The 25,748-nt window shown below is 45.4% G+C and overlaps 1 protein-coding gene across 1 annotated transcript; it reads left to right on the forward strand.

Annotated features, from left to right (window-relative positions):
• The first annotated feature begins 7,234 nt into the window (after positions 1-7,234).
• Positions 7,235-17,749, forward strand: ADORA2A (adenosine A2a receptor). The gene is made up of 2 exons (XM_065417781.1): positions 7,235-7,584; positions 16,749-17,749. The coding sequence occupies exons 1-2, from the start codon at positions 7,235-7,237 to the stop codon at positions 17,713-17,715; spliced, it is 1,317 nt and encodes a 438-aa protein (XP_065273853.1). The 3' UTR covers positions 17,716-17,749.
• The last annotated feature ends 7,999 nt before the right edge of the window (positions 17,750-25,748 follow it).

Genomic DNA, 25,748 nt, shown 5'->3' on the forward strand with positions numbered 1-25,748 from the left:
ATTCATCGATGAGATAGTAGCCTGGGCATGTGTGCTCCATACTGCCAAGCCTCAGGAAACCCAAGTTGGAGTCTAAATCTTAGTCTCCTGTTCCCCAGGTTGCAGAGACAGTGTGCTCAGGCCCCGGCTGTGGGAGTGCCACTCACTACTCCTCATCTGGCTGAATAAGGGACAGCATTGATGGGTTCACAAGAGTGTCTTATCTACACTTTTCTCAGCCAGAAGGATGATGACTTAAAAGATTTTTGGGATAAAAAGAACGAGGAAAAGTTCTCTCCAGGTCTGTGACAGGGATGTTGACTATCCTCTGTGGGGGTCAGGATTTATGTAAGCGCACATACTGTGTGTAGATAGATAGCTCAGTCTTTGTTATACTTGTCTAGGACTACATTTTCAAGGAGACCAGGCACCCATTGCTCCAGTTGAAGGTTATGGGAGCTGCAGGTGCTCAGAGCACCTGAAAATCAGGCTCGTAACATGCTGTGGTATTCTTGCCTGCTTTGTTTTATTTTCATCCTTCGTTAATGACGAACAGTCACAAGGGAAACAGTCTATTGTTAATATTTAATTTCCTCTTATTACTGGAAGCAGATGACTAAAAGATCAATTAAAAATATAACCAATAAAAAGCCAATAAGGAAACCAGAAGAGCCACATCCTGCTAAGATAGAGCAACTCTTCCTCCCGCCTGCGCATCCCAGCCACCTCTTCATCCGTTAGCCAGGATGTAGAGAAACCGGTTCTCAACCACGCCCCGGCCATTGCAGCGTGACATGAGGTAGTTGGGGAACTTGTGAAACAATTGTAAATAAGGCATCTAAAACCTTGGTATCTAAGTGCAGGAAACAAACTGGCGAGCAGCATTTAAAAGCAATTCACAAGGAACAAAACCCAGATTTTTCAGTACATTTGTTGCCTAAAATGTTTCTCAGCTACAGGTAAAGTATGGACAATGGTTAATTTGTGTGATACATGATCCTCTAAATATATGGCATGAGGCAATGTGTCTTCGACATTTCAATAGATTTTAAAGATATGGAATCTTCCCCCAAGTTAAAGCATCTTCAAAGGGAGGAGAATGTTCCCAAGTGGCTAAAAGTTTCCTTTCTGAGTTCCGAAAGCAGGAAACATATGGCTTATTAACAGCACCAACCTGCTGGCTCAATTTCAGGGTTAGGGTAGTTGGGAATAATACCCTGTACAAGTCCGAGGTTTTGCCCTTAGGAAACTAGGCACCTGGGACTGTGTAATTTCCCAGGGATACACTAGGAGGCACTGTGCTGGGGAGGAGGTGGCATGGGGCCAGCTCAAGACTGTTGTCTGTGGAGTGAGTCCCAATTATGGTTGTCTCTCTCTTGGTAGGGACACCACCTCTTCCCTCCCATGTTACCTTGACATGACCCACTTTCCCTAGTACTGGTTTTCACTGGTTCTGGAACCGGCCGGGAAAACCCATTCTGGTCCTGAGACCCGGCTGGAGTGGGGAAGGACCAGTCAGAGTCCAGAATGGCTCCAGGCAAGGAGGTGGGATCGATAGTGCTGTGAGGAGGCTGGGGTGTGATAGGCCCTCAGCCTATCAACGCGGGCTTGGGGACTAAAGGAACAATAAGGGGCTGAGAGAGGTTCTTGGCTTCGTTTTTTCTTCCACCTCAGTCCACGCAGTGTTTGGTCACAATAGCTCCGGCTTCTGCATGTTAGAAATTCACATGGTTCCCTGATGCATCACACTGCTAGGGAGGTTCCCCTGTGCTGAGATTCATTGCAGCATGTACCTTTACCTGGCCATTTCATGCACTGTCTCTAGCTGCTTGGTCCTGCACTCTGGCTACAAAGGCAATGGACTTGAAGATTTTTGGCTCCCAGGGAGGGGTCACATTCTGATGGCTGGAGGATCAGAGACTGTCTGAGAAATCCTGCACCCTGTGGGATATTGCTAATGCCCCTGAGATTGGCTACCAAATTAAAAATTGTGAATATTGTCAAACCTGTTACTCCACAGCTGGAAATAAAATGTTCATCGAATAAGGAGGCTGGGCCGTGAGAAGAACAAGTCCACTCATTACCAGCATGATGATGCATAATGCAGGCATGTGTATCCAAAAGCAAGAGGTCTAAACTGAGCCTCAAGGGGGCAATGGCAGGAAAGGAATTTGTATGCGGAATGTTTGAATCAACACTATCTGAGCATTCACTCCAGATAAAAACCCCAAGCAGCTCAGGAGACTGCAATGGCAGTACCTCAGTCCAAAGTCAATTGGAAGAGCTCAAAACAAAAGCTTGTTCTGCCTCCAGATGTGAACAGCTTCATTGGAACATGCTGTTCAGATTCTTTATTCAATTTTCAAGAGACAGATTCTCATTGGGGCTGAAATCTGAGCTAGAACAGAGTGTTCCAAGTCATGAAAAATGAACAAGGGAGCAGCTTAGGGGTTTTGTGAGCGGCAAGAAAGGTTTATTTAATAATGGGAGAAAGGCAGGAACATAGCCCAGGGTAACAAGGAGGGATTAATCCAATTAACAGAACAAGACATGAGTTTGAGAAGCAATATTAATTGTAGCTGTCCAGCAGGCTGCATGGTACAGGTTATTTTTCCCAATTCACAAGAAGTTCACAATATTGATCTCTTGAGGACCTAACTGAAATGTTAAATATCCCACCCCCAATACCTTCGTAAGTCAAGCAGGCTTGTGAGTAAATTAATCTCATCAGTGCTGGCTGCTGGACTGTTGTCATACATGGAATATATGCTCCTCAGAGAAATCAGTACCCACAAAATATATGTCTTCCCCTTTATGTCTATATTTATTTTCATTCCTGCTCAGTAAATTCTAGCAATATGAACTGAACAAACTGGGGCCTGGTTTGCAAACTAATTTTGGAACTAAAGCAAGCTTCAAATACTTCTGCTGTCAAAGAGTCTGGCTGCCGGCGGGCTGAGGGTAAATCCTGCCTCACCACATGGAAAATGAAGGAGATGGGGAATGAATGGGTATATGGCACTTGCACCTCAGAGCCCATTGTACCCAGTGAGCTTGTGGCAGTCATGGTGCTGGAATGTTGTAAATTCAAACACTGTATCTAATGCCAGTTGCTACCACAGAAACATTGGTGCTGAAGGAGATGCAATGCTGGCATGTCATGGCTGGAATGTTTGCTCACCTCCAGTCATTTGTCTTCTGAGATATATTAACTCTACCCAGGTCTAATGCTTTCCATCCCATGAAAAAGCAGAGTGTAGCAGAGTATAAGAACCAGTTGTCCTCCTTCTGAACAGAACACTGAGGTGAACAGAGAAGATTATGATGGAAAAATAAGACTGCAGCGTGCAAACGGAACCAGAGAACTAGGCATGAGCCAAATTCAAAGCCTCCAGAGACTAATTTATAAAAAGGAAATCAGTCAGTGATGCAACTGGGTGAAGTAGAATGTACAAGAACTCTCGTGACATAAGACAATTAAAGACAGTCATTAAATTTAAAATTACAGCATCTTTTTCCAGGAGGATGTGCTCAACTGCAGAAAATTCCATCTCTCCCTGCATGAATTTGAACTAGGTGAGACTTATCTGGAATGATGAGCATCAGGGAAATCCAATAAAACCTTGCTATCTATCTCATGCCTAATCTGATTAAAGATAGCCATGTTGGACAAAGATTAGCTGCTGAAGTGGTCAAGTTAAATAAAGCACAATTAGGATTAAGATTGGTTCATCAGCCTACACAAGGAAGTGCTGATTTGGGAAAAGATATCCTATTGATCCTGTTTCCCCTTCTGTAAAATGGGAATGTTAGTGACCTCCTTTGTAAAGTGCTTTGAGTTCTACTGATGTAATGCGCTATGTAAGAGGTAGATGGCAGTTTTATTGTCTCTGCATCCTGTTTAACTTGATTACTTCAAAGGCTAGTTCTTTTCAAGCACGGCTGTTTTTATAGCTGTCGTAGCTTGATGTGACAGATCTTTTCTTTTTAAAGTTGGCTTTTTTATGGGTCAAAGGTTTTGGCTGAGATACTCCATATGCAGTTGTTAAATTTCACTAAGTGTTTATTTAGCAGAGAGTTGGTACTTAAGCTTGAGTTTCATTAATTTTATGTGTCTGGCGATATGAATGTAAGTTAGGAAGCCTCACATTGAAAAAAAGGCCTACAAACCTCAACGGATTAGTCATTCTCCGGGTGTGTGTTTTGCATTCTTGGAGAGATGTGAACTAATTTGATGTCCCCTTCCCCACTTCAAAGGCCTCATTTGTGGGCTCTAGCTGTGACCGTTCAATTCAAATGACTAACCTTTTCATAGCACGGCACTTCCAATAGACACACACATCATAGCTCTTGGAGCAATTTTTTCCTATCTCTAAAGTTGCCACTTGTTTCCCCATTTTTCTTCTATTCTTTTTCACTCTGTCATCTCTGCTTCTTTTTCTCTGTCTCCTGTCATCTCACTTTTCTGCCCTCTTCCCTGCGTTTCTGTCTCTTTCTTTCTGCTCATCTGCTGTTAACTCTATTACCCGGGGCTGGATTTCAGGCTAGAATGCATTTTGGCAAGTGGGCCCTTCAGTGTGTTTCAGGCAGGATTTGAAATGGATAATTAATGACATTTGGAGAGGTAAAACAGGGCTATACTTTTAACTTTATTGACATACGGTGGAGAGAAGAGCTTTTGGAGGGACTGGATAGAGAAAGATAATAGAGACTGTCCCTCCTCAAGGTACTATTGGTAAAACGGAAGATCCTTATTTGCCTCTTACCGGCTACATTGCAAGTTCATTTCCCCTATTGACTTCCCCAAAATATACATATAAAACAAAAGGGGATATCAGGAGTTGATGAAAAGGAACGGTTTTAGCACTTCTAAACCAAGAAGAACCACTCCCTCTCCTTTCAAACACAGCACTAGCAATAGGGATCTAAACCAATGAAAGGTGCAAGATTAGCTTATCTCCCTGAGATGAGATGTGAATCACAAGTTCGTTGCATTTTCACTATCTTTACTCCTTTATTTTATTTTGAGAAATTCTGTTTCCAACTTCAGATCAGTCTATCTTTTGTGAAGATGTGAAAACCGGCTGTTCAGGGTCATCTGTTGTTATAGCACCAAAACATTCATTTTGGGAGGCTTATCTGCATTTCTGAAACTGAACCCGGTGGTGATTTAGCAACTGACCCCAAAGCCCCTTTCTTTCCCATCCCTACTTGTGTTCGTTTGTCATAACTGTACTCTTCCCTTAAACAAAGGACAAAACACCAGCAATCTTTTGCATTAAATGAGGCTTAAAACGCACTACAGAGGAGCCAAAGCATAGCATCCTGTAGTCACTTGTGATGGACTGCGAAGGACCAGAGCCTTAAACTAAGCTCAGCAAGCGTCATTCTTGATCGTGACACTTTGATTGGAGTCTCTGTCTGGGTGCAAATGTGTGTGTGTCTCTGCACAAGAGAGGGTGTGATGGGAGCGGCAGTAAGTGCTGTGCATGTATCTGACTCGTGGGGACAGGGTGGGTGTGTCCAGGAATACAAGTTAATGTGTTTGTGGGTATGGCGTTAAGAGCTTCTCCATGCATGGGAATGTGTGTTCCTGGGGCCCAGTTTGCCGCTTTTTGCAGGGGTGGGTGGGTGTAATACTATGTGAGCATCTGTGCATGTACCTTTGTGCAGGGGGAGTGTGTGTATACCCATGATTGTATGTCTGCATAAGTATGTGTGTATCACTGGTTGTGTGGCCATCATTCTGATACTGACCTCCTTTGTAAAGTGCTTTGAGACCTATGAATGAAAAACGCTATAGCAGAGCTAGGAATTATATAAAAAGCAACAGAGGGTCCTGTGGCACCTTGGTGCCACAATACCCTCTGTTGCTTTTTACAGATTCAGACTAACACGGCTACCCCTCTGATACTAGGAATTATATGTTTGCTTATAGTGTGAGGGATTGTGTGCGTAGGCAAGGGTGTGTGTCTGTGAGAGGATGGGAGTCTGCACTGTGCGTGGGTCTTTGGAGCAGTGTGTGTGTCTGTCTCCTCTGGGTAGGAAAGTACTGAAGGATGTTACACTCTGAGTTCTATGGGGGGTGTTTCTTGTGTTGTCAGTCGTGTTTTGGAATTTCCCCTGCATCAAAGGAAATGTCAGAACTGCTACATATGCAAACAATGTAAGCATCCTTACATTAGACTGAGTGGTTTGTATGTGATCACGTGGTGTTATTCCTGTGCAAGTGCATGCAGCATTTATGTAATGATAAAGTACACTCGTGTGTTAGCGCAGGTAACACGTCATGTATTTGTGATAGCATGGAGGCAGGTGTATGTGTGTAAAAGTCTCCACCTTTTTCCGATCCAGGCACAAAGCTGTCTAAGGCATAATTAGCTGGGCTCTCATGTTTCATGGCAAACTATCAAGCAGCTGCTGAATTGTCAGCTCAGTTGGTAGCCTCAGAAACAAAACAGCCCTTGTGTTTCGCATCATAGCTGTGCAATATTGACTTCAACCAGGCAGCTTTTGAGGGGGACAAAATATAAGCATTTTTTGCCTGTGATGTTCATGTTAGTCTATTTTATTTCTAACATCATTTGGATTTGTCACTTGAATGAGATTTTGCTTTTCCCATCTCGTCACTGGAGCTGATTACTTAGTATGGTTATTTTTGTTGTATTTTTTAAGGAAACAAGTGGAGAAGTTGGATGTTTGCAACAGCTGACGAGAAGATTCCCTGAGTCCTAGAGCGTTCAGCAAAAGGGAAAAAGGGAGAATATGATGATGTTCCTGAGAGGTGGCAGGAAATTGTGAAGAGAACTGTGATTGTCAACAGGAAACCCAAGATCCTCACCACACATGACTATACCAGGCAGTACATTTCAAACACTCAACATCTGCAGGTCTTTCTGATCTGGAGGGTGAAGGTTCATCTACATGAGGTTTTTCCTGGGATTGTATCTGTTGGAACTCAGTGGACCACAAATGTGCTTCTGCATTATTGTGAACCCGCTGAGAATCTGCAAGGTTTATCCTATCTGCTGAAGCTGGCAAACCCTATACTCCGTCTTTCTGTGCTCTCTGTAGTAGACAGCTAAATCAGCTGAAGGGAAAAGGGGGCAAGATAAGCCTCCGGCCAACAGCTGGCAGCTCAGTACCCTTCAGAACCCAGACCATTTTGAGGTGCCTCGGTGGCTGTTTGCAGCACTGCAGATATGGACACTGAGCTTCTCTGGCACCTTCTTGCATTGGCCTGGTCAACCTCACCATGCTAGTATATGGGAATGAAAACTTCCTCTCGGATGTAATTTACATCATCCTGGAACTGGTCATTGCAGTGCTGGCCATCTTGGGGAATGTCCTGGTCTGCTGGGCAGTCTATCTGAACAGCAACCTGCAAAACGTCACCAACTACTTTGTGGTGTCCCTGGCTGCAGCCGACATTGCCGTGGGCGTGCTGGCGATCCCCTTTGCCATCACCATCAGTACTGGCTTCTGTGCCTTCTTCTATGGCTGCCTCTTCATCGCCTGCTTCGTCCTGGTTTTGACTCAGAGTTCCATCTTCAGTCTCCTGGCTATTGCCATTGACAGAATCATTGCTATCCGGATACCCCTCAGGTAAGCCCAGAGTGGGTGGGACCTGGAGTGGGGGGGGAAGCGCAGATGGAATGGGCATCTCTAGAGTGTCCTACGTGCTATAATCAAGGAGGAAGAGAGAGTTAAAGGGAATGACGCCACTTTCACTGTAATCTGAAAATGCTTTTTAGACCTCAAAACTTGCCCCTTCCTGCTGGATTTCCTGGATGTTGCATTTTTATTTCTGGTTCCTCCTTGTCCCACGAAGTATGTGCCCGTGGCATTACCTGGACCCTGCCTAGGAGCTTACATTCTGCACTGAGACAGATTCCTGACTTAACCGTAATGATTTGTGTTCTGAGTTGGAGCAGACAGTGCCAGACAGATCGCTGTGGGAAAGCTGAGCACTCACTCGGTATCACCCCACTGTGGACAGCAGGGGCTCTGTCTGGTAGGCGGAGGTTTGCTGTTACAGTGAGATTCTCTAGGGCAGCGTTTCTCAAATGGGTCACATGCAGCCACCACGGGCTTTTCTTGCGGCCACAGCCTCCTGGGCTGTGATTGCGGGGGGTGTGTGGAGGGGACCAGTGGCCCCTCCCCCTCCGTGGTGCTCCCGGATGGACAGTCTTGGTGTTGGTTGCTGGGGTTTCCAGCAAGGGTTTGTCAGCCGGTGAGTTCCCCACCTTCCCAGGAGTGGTGGGGCTCAGGATTTGGGCTTCAGCCCGGGAGTGGTGGGGGAGGCAGGTTCTGGCCGCAAGGCTTTGGGCTCCGGCCATGGGGCTTCAGGCTCCGGACCCCGATGCCTCCCTTGATCCCCCATCCAGGCTTAATTTGTCCCCAGACTTCCTGGGGCTGAGTAAGTCTGCTGTGAAAAGTGATACTTGTATGTGGTTATGTTGGTTAATATCACTTTTCGCAGTAGAGTTACTAGCTAGCAATAAATAAATTACAATGATTTGGACGTGTGTATGTGCATATTTATTTGTTTTTCCTAAAGCTAATTAAGTATTTTAGGGAAAAGTGTGAGAGTGGCCACCAGCAAGAGTTGGTGGCCGCACTCTGAGGCCACCAAATAATTTGTCCTGAGAACCCCTGCTCTAGGGCGAGCATGCGGATGGGAATGGGAGGCATTCTCGGGAGCTGTGGGGGTGCTTTAATCCTACACAGGCTAAGAGGGAGAGTGCGCTTTTTGTTCAACATGAGCAAGAGGATCCAGCGTCTCTAACAGAGAAAGCTATTTGGCAAAGGCTGGGTCCTGTCCCAAGTCCATCCCACAAGTGGGCACCCCACACACTCCATCCTTTTGGGGAAGAAAAGGACCTTCAAAAATAGAGCTTGCAAACTGAAACAGAGTGGCTGCTGCTCTGTGGACAAGCAACCAGATTCACATGGGCCAGGGGGACATTTTACCTTGTGTATAGGAGCTGCCACCCTATCTGATCATCACAATCCTGCAGATAAATGCTGCCAGTTCAGTTCAAACCCTGTATGTTCTGGGTTTATTACAAAATGGGGAGCTCTGTGGAGCAGTTAACTGACAATGCTTCTGCGTCATTTCTCAGGCATTTAAGACACAGAGGAAGCCTGTAAATGAGTGACACCCTCCATTCTCCAGCAAGGGTAGCCTGGACCAGAGCAGAGCAGGCTGTGACTAGTGACACCTCTGCTCTGTCTCTCCATTCCTATGTATCATTCTCTCTCTTTTTCCCCTCTCACTTGTTCCTCGCCACCTCTCACCCCTGCGCCCCCCAGCAGATTATTCTGATGCCATCTGCAGAGGGAAATTGTAACGGCTCTTGCTTCTCATTTGCCACCCAGACACTCCTGTGGCGGTGACTGCAGCCTGATCCTGCTCAGTGTACATGGGCTGTTCTCCTGCCCTCTCCTCCCCTCCTCCCCCCCAGATATAAAAGCATCATGGAGGGATGGAAGAGGAACCTGGTGGAAGTAACCTGGCAGTGGGGAGAGACACTGAAAGCCCTGTGGGCAGGCACATTCAGTATTCCAGCTAATTGGCTATTTGATGAATTGAAGCAATTTGCTGCCTGTTTGGTAATTCTTTGACTTATACCCCAAAGCAAATAACGAGATAAAGCCTGATTTCCAGGTATTGTGCCTTTCTAGCAATAAGGAAACCCTCAGGGGCCAGTTCGTGGCTGATCCTTGCAGAGATGCACAAAGGATGGGGAAGGGCAGGAGCAAGAGACAGTTGTCATCCCTTTGACCATTCTCTCACAATGCCTCTGCAGGTGTTTGCCAGACCAAAGGGAGCATGGAGGAGGCAGTCATCTTCCTCCAGCCTCCACTGCAGCACCAGCCAGCAAAGCTGGCTAGACACTCGGGAGCATGCTGTAACCTCTAAGGCTCTGTTGTCATTAAAAATGCTGCAGCTGTAGCACTTCAGTGTAGATGCTTGCTATGGCAATGGGAGGAGTTCTTCCGTTGCTGTAGGTAATCCACCTCTCCCCGAGAGGTGGTACCAAGGTCGGCAGAATTCTTCCATCGACCTAGCACTGTCTACACTTAGTTAGATCGGCTTAACTGTGTCTCTCAGAGGTGTGGCTTTTTGACATCCCTGAGCAACATAGCTGGGTTGATCTAACTTTTTAGTGTAGACCTGGCCCAGAGGTGGGGAAGGACACAGCTGCTGCCTGTTCTACTTAGGAATAAATATGGCTGCACAATTTAGCAATAGGCTTCTGATTTCTTAGAACAATCAGCCACGTAGGCTGCAGAATGGCTAATTTCATTTGAACGGCACTCTTCCAAATGTTGTGTCCCAGGCAAATGCCACAGAGAGACACAAACCTCACTGACTGCAGCTGAATTATTCACTCATCTCTATTAATAGTGCGTCAGATGAATTTGAGCATATTTACTGGGGAGCAGAAGGCTTGGAAGGATTAAATTTTTATCAGTAAATGTTGATTTCACCGTACACAGAAACTGATGAGCAAATATATCTATAATAATCAACATTTACTGATAGGCAAAATAAGAAAAATGTTGCTTGAGAACTTACTAAGTTTGATTTAAGGATATTTACTTGGTATATTTTGACATGTAATGTTGACAATTTGTGTTAGTGGGTTATAAAACTTTAACTTTTAAAATCTCAATGTCTGCTGTTATTTAATTATTGTCTGATCCCCCCCCCCACCCCCATCATTTTCCGCAACTGTGAAACTTTAAAGCAATACGAATTTTAAAATGCTTAAAAATAAACTTTGATATTGTCCATCAAAATCTAATTGTGCCAAGCCGATATATAATAGAAAGATTGTATAATTTCATGTAACTGGTAGAAGACTAACATATGGAGTAGCTAATTTCCCCCTACAGCAGAACTTAGTTAGTGGAAAGTCTGAGACACCTGGATGCTCATGAAAATCAGGAGAATGCAAAATATGTAGCACAGTGTGCAACCAAGGATGATGGACAACAGCACGCCACGTCAGGCCACACTGTATTTATTTATTAAACCAGGCAGTATCCAGGATACAAATGTTACCATCTTCCCCAGAAAGGTAGGATCTCTTCCCCAAAATTACACTGGCCCAAGGCACAGAAGTGGTAAATATTCACTCTTGTATAGGTTTAGCATCTTGTGATCCATGAGGGCTAGAAACTGAAGGGGCATTCTATCACTGGAAAAGGGAGCGTCCCGGGCTTGGAAAAGGATGCTCAACACTTGCTTCTATGCCCTGAAGCTTCTAAAAGTTAGGCCTTAAAATCCCATCATTATTAATAGATTGCCAGAATTAGATTTTTATGTTTTATAATTCTGACAATGAAGGATGTTTAATTTTTAAGCCTTTTTAAAATTTTTATTGATTTTAAATTTTCACAATTGCAAGAAATTCAGGGAGGGTTAGAAAATAATTATTTAATGACAGTAAATGTTGAGATTCAAATAGTTAATTTGCGTTTTAACAATTATAAAGCTTTATCAACATCACATGTCAAAATATACAAAGTAAATATCTGTTAAATCAAACTCTAAGTTCTCAAACAGGATTTTTCTAATTTTGCCTATTGGTAAACTTCAGTAACTATAGATGGAAATATGTTTTCGTTGGGGTGTGTGGGGTAAAATAAACATTTACCAACATTTATCAATAAAAATCAAATCCTTCCAAGCCTAATTATTATGTCTAGGGAAGCTGTTTTACACCACTTTTAGAGGTTTCTAGAATGTATTAATTATGTTTTTCTCTTCCTTTGAGGTCTTCACAGTGGGACTCATGGTGCTAAGGGAACCTGGCCTGTTACAGGTGGAAGGATATAAAAATAGTACCAGGCTTAAAGTTAAGTATGTGAGTAGTCCCCTTAGGACTATTCACATGCTTAAAGTTAATCATATGTAAATATTTGCAGGACTGGGGACATAAGGCTTAAAGTCTCCCAAATGTATCTGCAAAACCTCTTTTTAGTGTGCTACGTAACAATTCCATGGTGATGTGATAAATTTTGCCTTTTGAAGGGTCTTGTGCTCCTGAGTCACTTATGTGCTTTTGAAATCACCACCTCTGAGTGTGAATCATTTGAGATGACCTGCATGGCTTAGCTGTGGCTTTGCCACTTGTGAGCAGCTTGGCCATCCAGAACTCCTGTTGATTAATAAAATCGTCCTTTTAAGAATAAAAGGCTTCTGTCCCTCATAATTGTGAAGACATTCTCTGCAATGTGAACTAATGCAGTGCTCTTTGCCTGAAGGCTGGTCTGTATGGCCTTTAGTACCACTATAACTATATCCTTTAGCAGATAGATTTGGAAACCAGTAAAGGCCCCTAGTTTGGACACATTTATAGGATGTAAGCTATACCATTACATTATGGAAATAAGCTACATCAATATCAGCACCTTTATACCAGTATAACTGTGTCCACACAAGGGGGCTGTTCCAATTTAACTATTTCGGTAACAAATGAGCAACATCACTGAATCAGTACAAAAACCAGTGTGTAGCTTGGTGTACAAAAGGGCCTGCGTGTTCCCCTTTCTGTTTGTCTTTTACAGTAGCAGTGGTAGATCTTGTCAACGCTGTTTCCCCTGGAACAATCTATGGATCAGTAGACACCTTAATAGATTTCTGACCTCAGACATGAGGAGAAAGCGAAACCTGGTTAATGGAAAAGTGTGTGTCAAACAATCAGTGATGAATTATGCTTAAAAATATCCCACAAATTCTAAACTTTATTTTCCAAAAATTTTTTGATGGAAAATGGTGCAAAATTTGACAGACTTTCCAAAAGTTTTTCTAAACGATTAGCTGATGATGCAAGTGGACTAGGCTACGAAGTCTGACAGGCGCTAATACAGGTACCACACTCCAGAAGTGGTATGGGGCATGTTTGAGGTAGGGAGAAGCACTAGCTGTTGAATGGTTCAGGGGTAAGTCGTTCATGTTCCTAATATGTCAGGTGCACTGAGAGCCTCTGCTCACTGGTACAACAAAACCTGGGTGTTATAAATAAAACTGGTTGGTATTCTTAGTCCCGGGGTAAAGCTGTTGGCCAAGAACAATAGGCATTTCCCAGCTCAGAGGTCACAATGTGTGAGGGGGGCCGGGGGTATAAAAGGTATTCCCATGATGAAATGGCAGGTAGGTGAGGTGCACTGGATAGAAAAAGACAGGGTTTCTTCCTGCAGTCAAACAGAAAAGTTCTCAAATTACCATTTGTCCACCACATTGTCCCCATTCTCAAAGGTAGCAACCTTTTATTTGTGAGACAACGTGGGCGAGGTAATGTCTTGAACCAACTTTTGTTGGTGCAAGAGACAAGCTTTCAAGCTTATACAGAGCTCTTGTCTCTTTCACCAACAGAAGTTGGTCCAAGAAAAGATTTTATCTCATCCACTTTGTGTCTCTAATATCCTGGGACCAGTACAGCTACAACAACACTGCAAACAACAACGGAAGAAATCCTTTTATTTGTGATGATCCAACGTCAACCATAATAACATGCTGAACTGCAAATCTTTCTTCCCACTCTGATTTGCGCCTGGATAACCTAGATGTGCAAGTAATTGTGGGCACCCCTTTTCTTAGGATTGCTGAGACCCATGTTCCCAGTCACTTGGAAGTTCTCTGTAAGGTGTTCCTTCTAGCTAGTGTTGAATTTGCAGCTATGAGCTCATATTGGAATGAAGGGTCACATTTTCACCACCACAGATTGAAATTAATTGGATGTAGTGAGCCCTGCTTAAAACCTGAGATGCTGAAAAGTCCTCTTAAATGTCCACTTTAGTTGCCCTATTGCTAATCTTGGAGTTCAGATGTGAAGCAGTAGCTCACGCTTGATAATTGAACCCTATGCAAGTAAAGTGGCTGCTGAAATGGCTGATTTTCTGTTTTAAATCCCATGTTTTGGATCTGAGCAGTCAGATGTGCCCTTGGACATCCCTGGGTTCACAGCCTTTTTTCGGTCCATAGTTTGTAATGCCCTTCCCTCCCGATGTAACCTGTTTTGGGACAAACATTGTTTTTCACATCCTTGTTTCTGCTGGTGTAGAATTAAACAGCCCTGCTTAGAGTGAATGTAGGTTATTTCCTCATTTGTACACTAACACCATTAGCCACGTGTTAGTTACGGGCTGCTTGAGAAGCACCGGAAGTGTTCACTGTCACAAGGCTTTTGACAGTCTGGAAGATGTTCTGCCTTGGAGTATCACTTGCTATTAGATTCACTCCTTATTACCCATGAATGGTCCCACTGAAATCCATGGGGGTCAAGCCTCGCAGTAACTGTTGGTAGGATCAGTCCCTTTGATTATAACCTCTTCAGGGCAGGAATCTGACTTTTTACATGCTCAGAGCCTACGCCCTCTTGGATGCTATGTTAATGATTTTATTCCTATCTATTTAAACATTCGCATTTGGTTCCCATCTCTAAGGCACCTGGCTGTGCTACAGCAATAAATCCATTCTGTATGTAGTCCTTCAATCTCTACAGACCTGAGTTTACCTTCTTACTAGGTTACAGGGGCAGTGAGGTTTGTCACCTTGTCCTGACACTTTCAGAATTGTGGTGAACTTGTTTGTAGATAATGTGTTTTCATCTCTCTCTATCTCTATGGACCTGTCAAAGGGGGATGTTACCGTGTGAGGCACAACTCAAACCTCTTGGAGATCCCTGAATGAGAGGCTCTATAGAAGGACCCAGTTCTATGCTGATTAATTCTACTGCCAGCCCAGTGCTGTAGGGCAGTACAGCAAGGAGGATGCTTGGGTTAAAAGCTGTTTCACAAGCCTTTAAAGCCTGTTGCATGGAAATCCCCAGAGGGTAAGAGCACTGAGAGCTGCAATAAATATATTTTTAGTGTCAGGGAAGGGACCTCTCCAGCCGTGGGATAACAGCTGTACAATTTCAAAATTCCTCCTAACAAAGATGCAGCCAATTCTAGGGTTTTTTTTTTTTTTTTTTAAAGCTTCAAGTGCCATCCTCCAATCTCTTGTTCCCTCTTTGTGATTTTAAATATACATTTTGAAGCACAGGTATAACTCCACTCATGTCGGTTCGATCTGAATTTAAGAGTAACTCCACTTCTCTCCTCCTGAATAGGCAGTATCCTTGACACTTTCTGAGGATTCACACAACTGTCACCAGTTTCTAGAGAAACCTTCTCTATCTTCCAGATCTGGATTGAGTCCTCTCGCCAGCTTGTAGAGAAAAGAGTTGCACCATGCTTTTGTTTTTTCCCCAGTCTCCCACTTTTTATGCTTTTGAAAGGCGATTAAAGAATGTCTGAATGATCAGCCTGCCCTCCCATCTCATGCCCAGGGGCTAAGAACACATGCCACCGCCCAGTTCTGTTCTCTGGCTGAGACAAGCAGCATCCCTCCTCCCCTTCCCTGCAGGACTTTAGTTCGCTTTGGGAGAGGAGCGTGTGTGGGAAGAACAAACCCATTGAGAAAGAGAGCGAGTTCTGGGTGGGTTTTTTTAAGTTTGTTTGTTAAAAGAATCCGACATGGGGAAAGAAGTAGTGCAACTACTGGAGAACATGGGAGCAGCCCAGAGTCAGATCACGCACGCACAGGGTCAAGTACAGTGTGGGACCCAGCAACGGACAATGTGGGAATCCTGCCATTCCCTTTCTGTGTGAATACTACGAGGGGAAAAGAGATTGTACTCACATGTGACACACTACTACAACTTACATTTTCAAAGCGTACAGCTGATGCCTTCAGCTGAGGGCTTACAGCAGCATGCTAGACCCATGGATCAGCTAATATTTGAAACAAGCAAAGGCCTTTTGGTGGTGTGTCAGGTTCTTACTGTGCTTCAGTTTTTTCTCTCAAAATAGCTGGGTGGATTTATTGCCGAAAGCACTGGCGTGAGGGGTAGAGTGACATGTTGACCACAGAGCTCTGCCAGACGACAGTACGTCCTGTTATTCAGAGTCCTTGATCTTTCTTCAGCTGAGGCTTATTTTGGGAAAGGCACAACTGTCAGCGTTGCTCAGCTTGGTTATGGATCCCGTCTCCGTTGATCAGCGTTGGGTTGGCAATACTGAATTCCCTGTGACTGCCATCAAAGGCGTGGTGTGCAGCCTGAGCTCTGATACTGAGCTAATGGTGCCCTTTCTCTGAGACCCTCATCTAAGCTCTATGACATTGGGCGACGAGCACAGTATCCTAGAGCTCTGTGGTACTGGGCAGTTGTACTGTACTTGCACTCAGATAGGGAGCAAGCAACACTACACTACAGGGATGCTCAGTAGCTATTTCTGCCTCTGGCAGTGCATAGAGATAAAGTTAGAGCAGCAGCTCTGGGTGTTTCGGTTCCCTGCGGGCGGAGGGGCAGAGCAGGACGGTTGCTTCCTCTATGCTTTGACAAGCAGGCTCATAACCATGAGTGAGTATTCGTAAGGCAGAGAAGGGAATTGCTGATCGGCTTTATTTGTTGGGAGCTGACCGGTGCTGCTGGCACCCACCCTTCGCCGCCCAAGAGTGGATAGGATAGATCAGAAGGGCTCCTTGTCCAGGTCCAACATCACTCTGGCCTTCACTGGGTTGAGGGAAATGGGCTCAGCACTGCAGTTCAGTGACGCTTCTGATAAGCACATTTCAGTGAGCTGGAGTATTCCCTGAAAGGCTTTACCTCCCCCATACCTTCCATGGAGAGGAGCATTGGGAAGTTACATGGGCATCAGGTGCTTGTACCAGTTACACTGTTGTAATCCTCCTCTCCTCTGCTTTCCAGGTACAATGGTTTGGTGACCAGCTCGCGAGCCAAAGGTATCATTGCCATCTGCTGGGTCTTATCCTTCATCATCGGCCTGACGCCCATGCTGGGCTGGAACAAGTGCTCCCAGAGGGAAGCTCAGGACACCAATAACTCCTCGCTCAGCAACTGCAGTAAAAGCATGGTAGCTTGTCTCTTCGAGACAGTGGTCACCATGGAGTACATGGTCTACTACAATTTCTTTGCCTGTGTGTTGGTGCCCCTCCTCCTCATGTTTGGCATCTACTTGAAAATCTTTCTGGCAGCCAGGCGGCAGCTCAAACAGATGGAGAACAAGATGGTACATGGGGAACGCTCACGCTCTACTTTGCAGAAGGAAGTCCATGCGGCCAAGTCTTTGGCCATCATCGTTGGGTTGTTTGCCGTCTGTTGGCTTCCACTCCACATTATAAACTGCTTCACACTCTTTTGCCCGGGTTGTGCCCGTCCTCCCCTCTGGCTGATGTACCTGGCCATTATCCTGTCTCATGCCAACTCCGTAGTGAACCCATTGATTTATGCCTACCGGATCAGGGAATTCCGACTCACCTTCCGTAAAATTCTCCGGCAGCATATTGTAGGCAAGAAGCAGTTCAAGACTGGTACTGCCAGTACTAGGACTTCCACTTATGGTGGGGATGGAGAGAATGCCAGCATTAGGATCAGTGAGTACGCTCTGAACATATACGCCAATGGGGAGCTGGGTGCTATCCACAAAGATACTGACATCCAGGACTTGAGTAAATGCAAGGCAGGTTTGGAATGGCACCACAATGGGAATTCACTAGACATGGAGATAAATGGGCATCTCCCACATTCCTGCAAAAATGGGGACCTTTCAGATGCATGCGGGAACATGGAACTTCTTACTGAAGAGCTAATGGGCATACGTGTCTCTTACTCTGAACTGGAGAATTCAACCTTGGCAGCAGCTGACATTTCCTGATGACTCTCACAACGTCTTCCCACTGGAATGAAATCTGTTGGGTTTTTTTTTGTTTGTTTGTTTTTTTCTATTGGCTGCCTCTGCTATGGCAGAAAGGGAGGATGAGGGGAAAAGAGGAGTGAGGCCAGGTCACTATCACATAGGGGGTCCCTACCCAGGACTGATGGGAAGATCCGAAGAACTAGACTGGAGAAAGATTGAGAGGCACCGTTTTGAACAAAGGAAGAGGAGGGACACTATAGCTATCAAAGGCCCAACTCAGAGACACAGAGAGAAGAGAGCAAAGGTCAAATCTGACATCTGAATTTTAACTCTGCTCCAGCAGGGTGTGTTATGACATTATGCTGTACTGTGTATCTGTGGTTGTTCATCAGTTTAGTGTCTTTACCAACAGAAATAAAGGTGTGGCTGAAACATTTACTACTTCATGAGGCGGAAGAGGGGGCAGGGCTTTTAACACTGTGGCCTCTAACAGAGGTAGAGGGTATAGCAGTGCCTACTGGTCAGGAAAGATGCCTATGCTGCCTGGAGAGTGAAGGGATTCACCTGGTGGGAACTTTCAGCATCTTCAACTGTGAGATTCTGTTGTAAAATCAGTTTTTAAAGCTTACTAGTCCAACAGGTTTCCTGATTTTCCACTCACTGCTAGATCAGTTATGAATTATATTACAGTGAGCTGGAATATGGACAGAAGGTTTTACCTTCCCTGTGTTCCATGGAGATGGGCCGCTGGGAAGTTACTTTGTGCGTAAGGTGCTATTATGTTGTCAGTTATGAATGTATACAAGAGAGGGTGGCTCTATCCAAGCCTACAGTGTCCAGCTATGTCCTGGCACATTGAAGCAAACTGGTAACTATACTTCAGACCCTTCCATTTCACCAAAAGAACAAAGAGTATATATGATGATTTGATAGTTTTATTAGCCAATGGGACAATGGCAGGTGTCTGTGTGCTGTGGGTAACAGCAGGGCAGGGGCAGGTCTGTGTGGGAAGGGCTGATCAGGTAGTGATGGCAGGTTTTGTGAATTGCTGGCAGATGTGTTGGTAGCAGTGAGAGATGACCACAGGCTGGTACTAGGTCCATGTTTGCAATGTCTTTGTGGCTGGTGCTTTCCTCTGTCTATCTTTGTATCTCTGCACCTGTGTACGCAGAATGCCCATTCATTCCACAGCCTTAGTTACGTTTTCTCTAGAATTCCTCTTTTTGGTGAACTTTAATTTCTCATCTTTCCTGAAAGTAAAAATAACTTTTAAAACTGAACTTGGTTTTAAAGTCTGGAATTCATATGAGCCCAAGTTCATTAAAACCTTTTTTTCTATATTGTTTCAAACAACTCCTGGAATCTGGTTAACCGTGAAGCCCTGTGTTTCTGTAGCATGTGGGTGTGCATTACAAATGAGTGTGCATGCATATGTGTGCACCAGTAGAAGTGGGGGCATGTGAGTGCAGTTTGAGAGAGAAAGAAGCTTGTGTTTCAGAGAACTAGAAAACAACCACCAGTGCAGCCCTCCCCGATCTGTGTAGACACAGCATTAGCCTTGCCTGCCTTTCTGATAGACCACGATCTAATCTGTCTCTAATACAGGGTACATGACAGTGTGGTGTGTTACAAAGGGGTTTTACATGTGTTTGGAATGGCCCCTTACTTGTAACTGGTGAAGCCACTCATCCTAAAGGAGGCCAATAAAATCTTTATCCAAGCCCAATCAGCTTGTATGCTGCATCTGCCATGTATGGTTACATTAAAAAAAACCTATTCCAAAGCTCACCTAAAATAGCTATTACTGTAACACTGGTGTGGAAAAAAGTCTAGCACAGGGCCTTCTGGGGCTAGAGGCAGGTGTCGTCTGTCCCATTGGAAAGCTAGGAATCTCCCCTTTCCAGTGATCCATTCTTTGACCCTGAAGCATTTATATATCGCCACTCAATCCTGTCTCTGGTCCAGGTCTGAGCGTTGGCCATCCCAGACCTCAGATCAGGGTAACTTTTTTTGAGGGGAGAGATTCTGAAATTTGGGGGGAAGAGAAGGAAACCCAATGCTTATTCTTATTCATTCCTTATTGACAAGCTATTTAAAGGGAATTTCCTTTCCGTTGTGCTCCCTGGGTGAATGGGGATTGGGGGTTTTATTACTCTTGATCTTCCCTGGTGGAATATATTCCTCTATGCTATGTGGGGGATTGTGCATCTCCAACCTTCTGTAACCTTCCAGCAGTGGAGGAATACATGAAGGGCTTTGATCTTTTCAGAACTCTGTTAGGCGCTGAAATGCTGCTAAGAATAACACAAGATGACATCCTGCCTTCATAGCATAACAATTAGGTCCACACAGAAGCGGAGTAGGGAAGGAAGTGTGGGAAAATATCAGCATTGCTCATGTGCTGGCACACACAAGTGCAGATAGTGTGTGCTGTCACGTTCTGGTGGCTGTCACACAGGGATCTGTCTGATGGTATATTACATCAAACTTTACAAGAACCAACACAGGCTGGCTGCCTTCCACTACTCCCCGAGCTTCCTCACACCCAACGTGCAGTTTGGTTACTACAAGGACAGAGTTGATCTATGTGGGTTTAACAAACTTGGGAGGGTCCCACTGGAAAACTCTCCAGCCTAACTGGGTTGTCATGTAAGCTCACTTGGTCTTCAGCAGTCTCGGAATTGGCTCCAGTATTGCTGTTCAGGGCATTCAACCAGCTGTGTCAAATGCTCTTTCATTGCTAACATCCAGAGCTGAAAGGAAATGGGGTCCCTGTAGCCCCCAAAAGCTGAAGGGAAGCTGAGGCTGGGATTGATTCACGGGTTGTGGGCAGGACTAGGGGAGCTTGCACTAGATCGGCATCCCTTCCCCAGGCAGAGGGCAGCTTAGCCTGTAAGGATTTAGAGATGATGCAAGCTCCTCAGGGCGGGGACCATCTTTCGTTCCGGGTTCGTACAGCGCCTACCACAATGGGTTCCTGGTCCATGATTGGGGCTTGTAGGTGCTATGATCATCATCATCCAGAAAAGATGACTAGGGGATGACATGGAGCCCATCAGATTACACCCGGCTGTCTTTCGGCTGATACGTGTTAGAGAGAGACCTTTGGGATATCTTGCTGGGGAAATGTCAGACAAGCAGATGAGGGCTGCCATGCTCAAGTGTCCCTATGCTTACTGGACAATGTTCAGCGGGCAATCAATAGCTTTAGGAGCCAGCATTGCTAGCACATAGTGACACTGACCGCAAACTCCACAGACACAGTATTGGACTCCCTGTCAAGGTGCTGACAACCCCAAGCGTTGAAAAATCCTCAGTCAGGCCCCCAAATACTACGAGATTTTTAAAAGCAGGGCATTTGGGGTTCTGTTTATTTGCCTTCCTCTTTTTGATCCTTTTTAGGGTTCATGTTTTCAGGTTTGTCTCCATATTTGTGAATTGGAAGTACAGATTTAAATGTGAGACTGTGACTCCAGGAGCTGGGGCTGTTGTGAGGCTCTTCATTTGATTGTGATTGGCAACACCGGACATCACCACCGTAATCTGACTGTCTGAAAAGAGCCAGAGAAGAGGAGTTCTGTGCAAAGCATATCCTTTTCTCCTGACTCTTCTATCTGTCCTTTTCAACTATCTATCTGTTATGCCACTCTTCTCTCAACTACAAAAATCAGTGGTCAATACAAAGGTCAAAGATGATGTGCTTCTCCCCCTCCCACATCCTCCTCACTTCCTTTGCAGTGGAGAATGTTTAGCTGATGAAACACAGCTGTTCTGAAGAGAAGGGGCCTAGGTGTCCCTCTCCCCACAGAGAGAGCTATCTAGTGTCTGATTCTGTGTGAGGAAGATTCCATGAATTTCATCATTCCCAGGAGACTAGCGAATTCCAGGGTTTATTTGCCTTGCACAGTTTTAGATGAGGTTCTGCCTGGTTGCCAGGATTGACTTTATCAAGAGCCATTCTTTGGGCCTTTTAGTTGATAGTGCGCTGTCTGGTTGTGTGTGCGCAATACGTCACAACTTTATTCGGTATAGCATGGTTCAGACAGCCTGTTTCAAAATCCTTTGCAGGTGTGAATAGTACAGTTGCAGAGTTAAATAGCAGAAAGCTATGTATCGACAAGACCGAGATGTTTGAATGACAGATAATGTTTGAAAACTGGTGGAAAGAAACAGGAAGAGCTATTTCAGACAATGAGTGTTTACCAATGAAATTGTAATTTGTACTAGTCAGTAAGTGAATGCTTGTGTTTAGGGACAGGTTTGGAAAAAATAGGGAGATTTTGGAGGGCTCGGGGTGGGGGGGGCAGAAGTGTGCTGGAGGATTCTGGGGCAGTCAGGGGGCAGGAACATTCTGGAAGATTTGGGGAGATGCATTGCGGGTTCCGGGGGCACACACAGGTGGCATGGCTATCCTGGATAACCCATGCGTCCCATATTTATGCTTGATTTCCTCAAGCAGGTGTAGCTGATTGTTCCCATCTGGTCATTATGTGGCAGAATAGATTTTTGGGCGGCTCCCCCTTCACAGATGCTGCTCATCTTCTTAGGATGTCCAGAAGTCGCAAAAGCCTTTCTTCTTGATCTGCATCTGATGAGCCCTTATTTAAAAATAAATAAATAACCTAACAATATTCTACAGGAATGGCTAACCAAATAGCAGCAATGCTACTGAGCAGGGTGTGGTGTCACAGCTGCAGAATACTCCACTGTTCTTTGATAAGGACGCTGCCTAAAGATCAGTCCTTTCCATGGTTACCATTGGCAGGGGAATCAGCCCTGGCACCTCGCTCCAGTGCTGAGTGGAAGAGGTCGAAGGCCTGATTTTGATCTTCCTTTCACCAGCATGAATCAGGAGTAACTAAAACTAAGTTTCACCAGTTGGAAATTGGTGTGAGAAGAGAATCTGGGCCCCGAATGCGAGAATCAGGCCTGAATCTGTTTCTTGTACCTCCCAGCCTTACTTTGGAAGCTAGGTTAGTTCAAGCCACAATGTACCAAAATCAGGACTGGATCCTTTTTATCCCAGAGCAACTGTTGCATTCACTCCTTGCCTCCTTCCCACTCACAGGAGAATTTTTCCTCTTTCCTCTGCTTTTCAGAGCCATCGTCTCCATCTTGTATTACACCTTCCCACTGCCCCATGGGGCAAGGGGACCCAACACCCCAGTGCATACGTGGTATCTCTTACCCTTTTAATTTAAATGTTTTATAAATGATTTATTGGCTGCTCCCCCTTTCCCTCTATTGAGGTCTATCACTTAGGAGTGGGAGCAGCATGGCAGAAGAGGGGGTGGATTCTGTGCATGTAATTATATTTTAAGTGCATTGACCAATGGTTTAGAATGTGATGAGTCATCAGACAGCCAGGCACTGAGGAGCCCGCTGCTGGTGATGCTGCTGAGTGTAATGTCTTGGTTACATTTTTTTAAAATGAGCATTAAAATAATAAAATATATTTCTAAAGGAGTGTGAGTGCCTTTGTGTCCTGGGATTGCAGAAGCTGGCCCACCCTCTGGTTTTGTTTAACAATGTATTATTATTGTGAGCGTTTCTGCTGGGCTCATCTTGGAAGAGCGTTTCCTCTGCCCTCTTCCCATTTCCGGCTCCTTCTGTTAGTCTTTCCCTGAAAATATTAACATGCTCCAAGATGACAGACCCAGACAGAGGCCAGAAGCCCTTTGCATCCCTGGTTCACTGGGATCTGTTATCCTGGCACCCGGAGGAATAACGTTAATGTGCTGTGTAATATCTGTACATTGGTCTGCCTGAGCAGCGCACTGTGGTTTGGCCAAGGTACAAGGTCTTGTCATGGCATATGGCAAGTTGTTAAATAGCCAGACACCTGAGTGGGGGAAACACCTGAACCATTATACAACCCTGCTGGCTGTGACTTTAGCATTCACTTCCTGTCTGGCTGGGTGCCCCTACTTTATCAGTGCACCTCATTGCTTTATCAGTACACCTTAGACCTCCTGCCTGCAGTGCCCTTGCTATTCCATTGCTGGATCCCCATATGGCTGTGTCAATGCACCTCAATCCTGATCTGCACCATCCTTGCCGCTCCAGTCCTGGCCCTTTGCTAATGCTGGGAATTCTAGGGAGGGAGAGACCCCTGTTCTGCCTCTCAGGCTGGTGTGGGACAGCATTGACAGGCTGCAGAAAGAACTGTGTCCACGTCCCCTCCGCTGGCAGCCAGGAAGGGGGGCTTAGTGAAAGTGAATATGATTCATAACTTCAGGGAGCAGGAGGTGATGAAGTGAGCTGGCGTCCCTGTGGACTCAGGGCGAGCAAGGCCTGACCTGCTCAGTCAAGGGTGAATTGAAAATGTTTTTCATAAACACTGTTTTGTTCTGAAGCATCAAAGAGAGAGAGCTTGGTGGAACAATGGGAGTCTGCCGGAGTACAGTGGGAGTACCTGGAGGAACAATGGGAGCCTGCCCAAGTACAGTGGGAGTACCTGGAGGAACAATGGGAGTCTGCCGGAGTACAGCGGGAGTACCTGGAGGAACAATGGCAGTATGTGTCCTGCAGGAAGAAAGCTGAGTCCTTGGGAGAACAAAGGGAGCACCCAGTTTAAAACACTTGCTCAGGAAATCTAACCTTCAAGGCCCACAGCTTGGCTCATTCATCCAAAGCAGCATAGGCAAAGGCAGAAAACAAAGGGACTTCACAGTGCTTTCATTGCAGTCCCGGGCTGAGATCTACCCCCGTAACAGTTTACTGTGTTACGTGCTTTGTGAGAGACGATTACCTGCCCTGCGAATGGGGAGGCAAGATGATCTTGAGTGTTTTTTCCATCTCCAACCTCTGTGTGCCCAAGGTGGTGGTGCTGATATTAGCCAACAGCCAGCATCCTAAAGCTATCACTAATGCAATTTCCCTACCTGGTTCTTCCCTGGTCTAGGAGCCCATTGATGGTTCTTTTAGGGACTGAACCCATAAAAGTCCAGAGCCTCCTCAGCTCCCCCTGATTTCAGACTGAAGTCTGTGGCAGTTGAAGGGGTTCAGCATGAGAAGTGGGTGAAATTTTTCACTCACGTAGCTTAATCGCTGAAAAATGCTGTTTTAATCGACCTGAAACTATTCATGAATTTGACCCGATTAGTTTTGGTTGGGGAAAACTTTTTCCAGGCCAGCAAAGTGTGTGTGTGTGTGTGTGTCCATTCTCCCCTCCCCCACTCCCCCTTTGGAGGACAGAGATTTGAATCCCCACTCTGGAGCAGGGACTTGAACCCAATCGTCCCTCCTCCCAGGTGAGCATCCTAGCCCCCAGGCGACAGGTTGTTCTGGGGTGGGCTGCTCTCTCTCTGCCTGGTTCAGAGGAGAGATTTGAATCCACATCTCCTACCTCTCAGGTAAGTGCTTTAATCACCAGGCTATAGTCATGCTCGCTCGCTCTGGCCCACTGAACAGTCAAGTATTTATACAAAGCGGAACAGTTTCAATAGGAGAGATTGAGAGCAATGCACCCCAGACTAGCCTGTAGCCTTCTCACTGGGGAGCGGGGAAGCTCTGAGTTCAAGTCCCTGCTCTGGAGTGAGGATTAAACCTGGGTCCATACACGGGTTGTTGACCTGGGTCACAGGCCGTGCCACTGTGTCTTCACTGCTATTGTTACGCTAGCGAGATGAAAGCATCCTCAAGCTTTGGAGTGTAGACATACCTATAATGGGCAGTTAGAGGACCGTATTTTCCCCAGTCCCTTCTTTGACTCCCCTGAGGACAATGTGTGTGCAATGATGGGCACTTAAAATATCTGAGATTCATGTTCTCTCCTCATAAAATGGGGGGTGGGATTTTCAAAGGAGAGCTTATGGGAGTTAGGCACGTACTGCTCCTATTGACCTCCATGCCTAGCTCCCTTATGCGTTTTTGAAAATCCCAGTTTAAATATGCAGCTGAGGGGCAAGCCTCACTAGCCTGTAAAGGAAGCAAGCTCAGCACTTTGGTGCTACAGGGAAGCAGTACTTCCTTTTAAAGCCATGACAGACAGACTGAGTTTGAGATCCACAACAGGAGCAGGATGGGATCAGAGGGCTGCAGTGCCAGCC

The sequence above is a fragment of the Emys orbicularis genome, chromosome 16, assembly GCF_028017835.1.
Source record: "Emys orbicularis isolate rEmyOrb1 chromosome 16, rEmyOrb1.hap1, whole genome shotgun sequence".
Lineage (NCBI taxonomy): Eukaryota > Metazoa > Chordata > Testudines > Emydidae > Emys > Emys orbicularis.

Coding starts and splice junctions, on each gene's coding strand:
- ADORA2A (XM_065417781.1), top strand. CDS start 7,235: ATGCTAGTATATGGGAATGAAAACTTCCTCTCGGATGTAATTTACATC. Junction 7,585..16,748: donor GCTATCCGGATACCCCTCAG/GTAAGCCCAGAG, acceptor TCTGCTTTCCAG/GTACAATGGTTTGGTGACCA.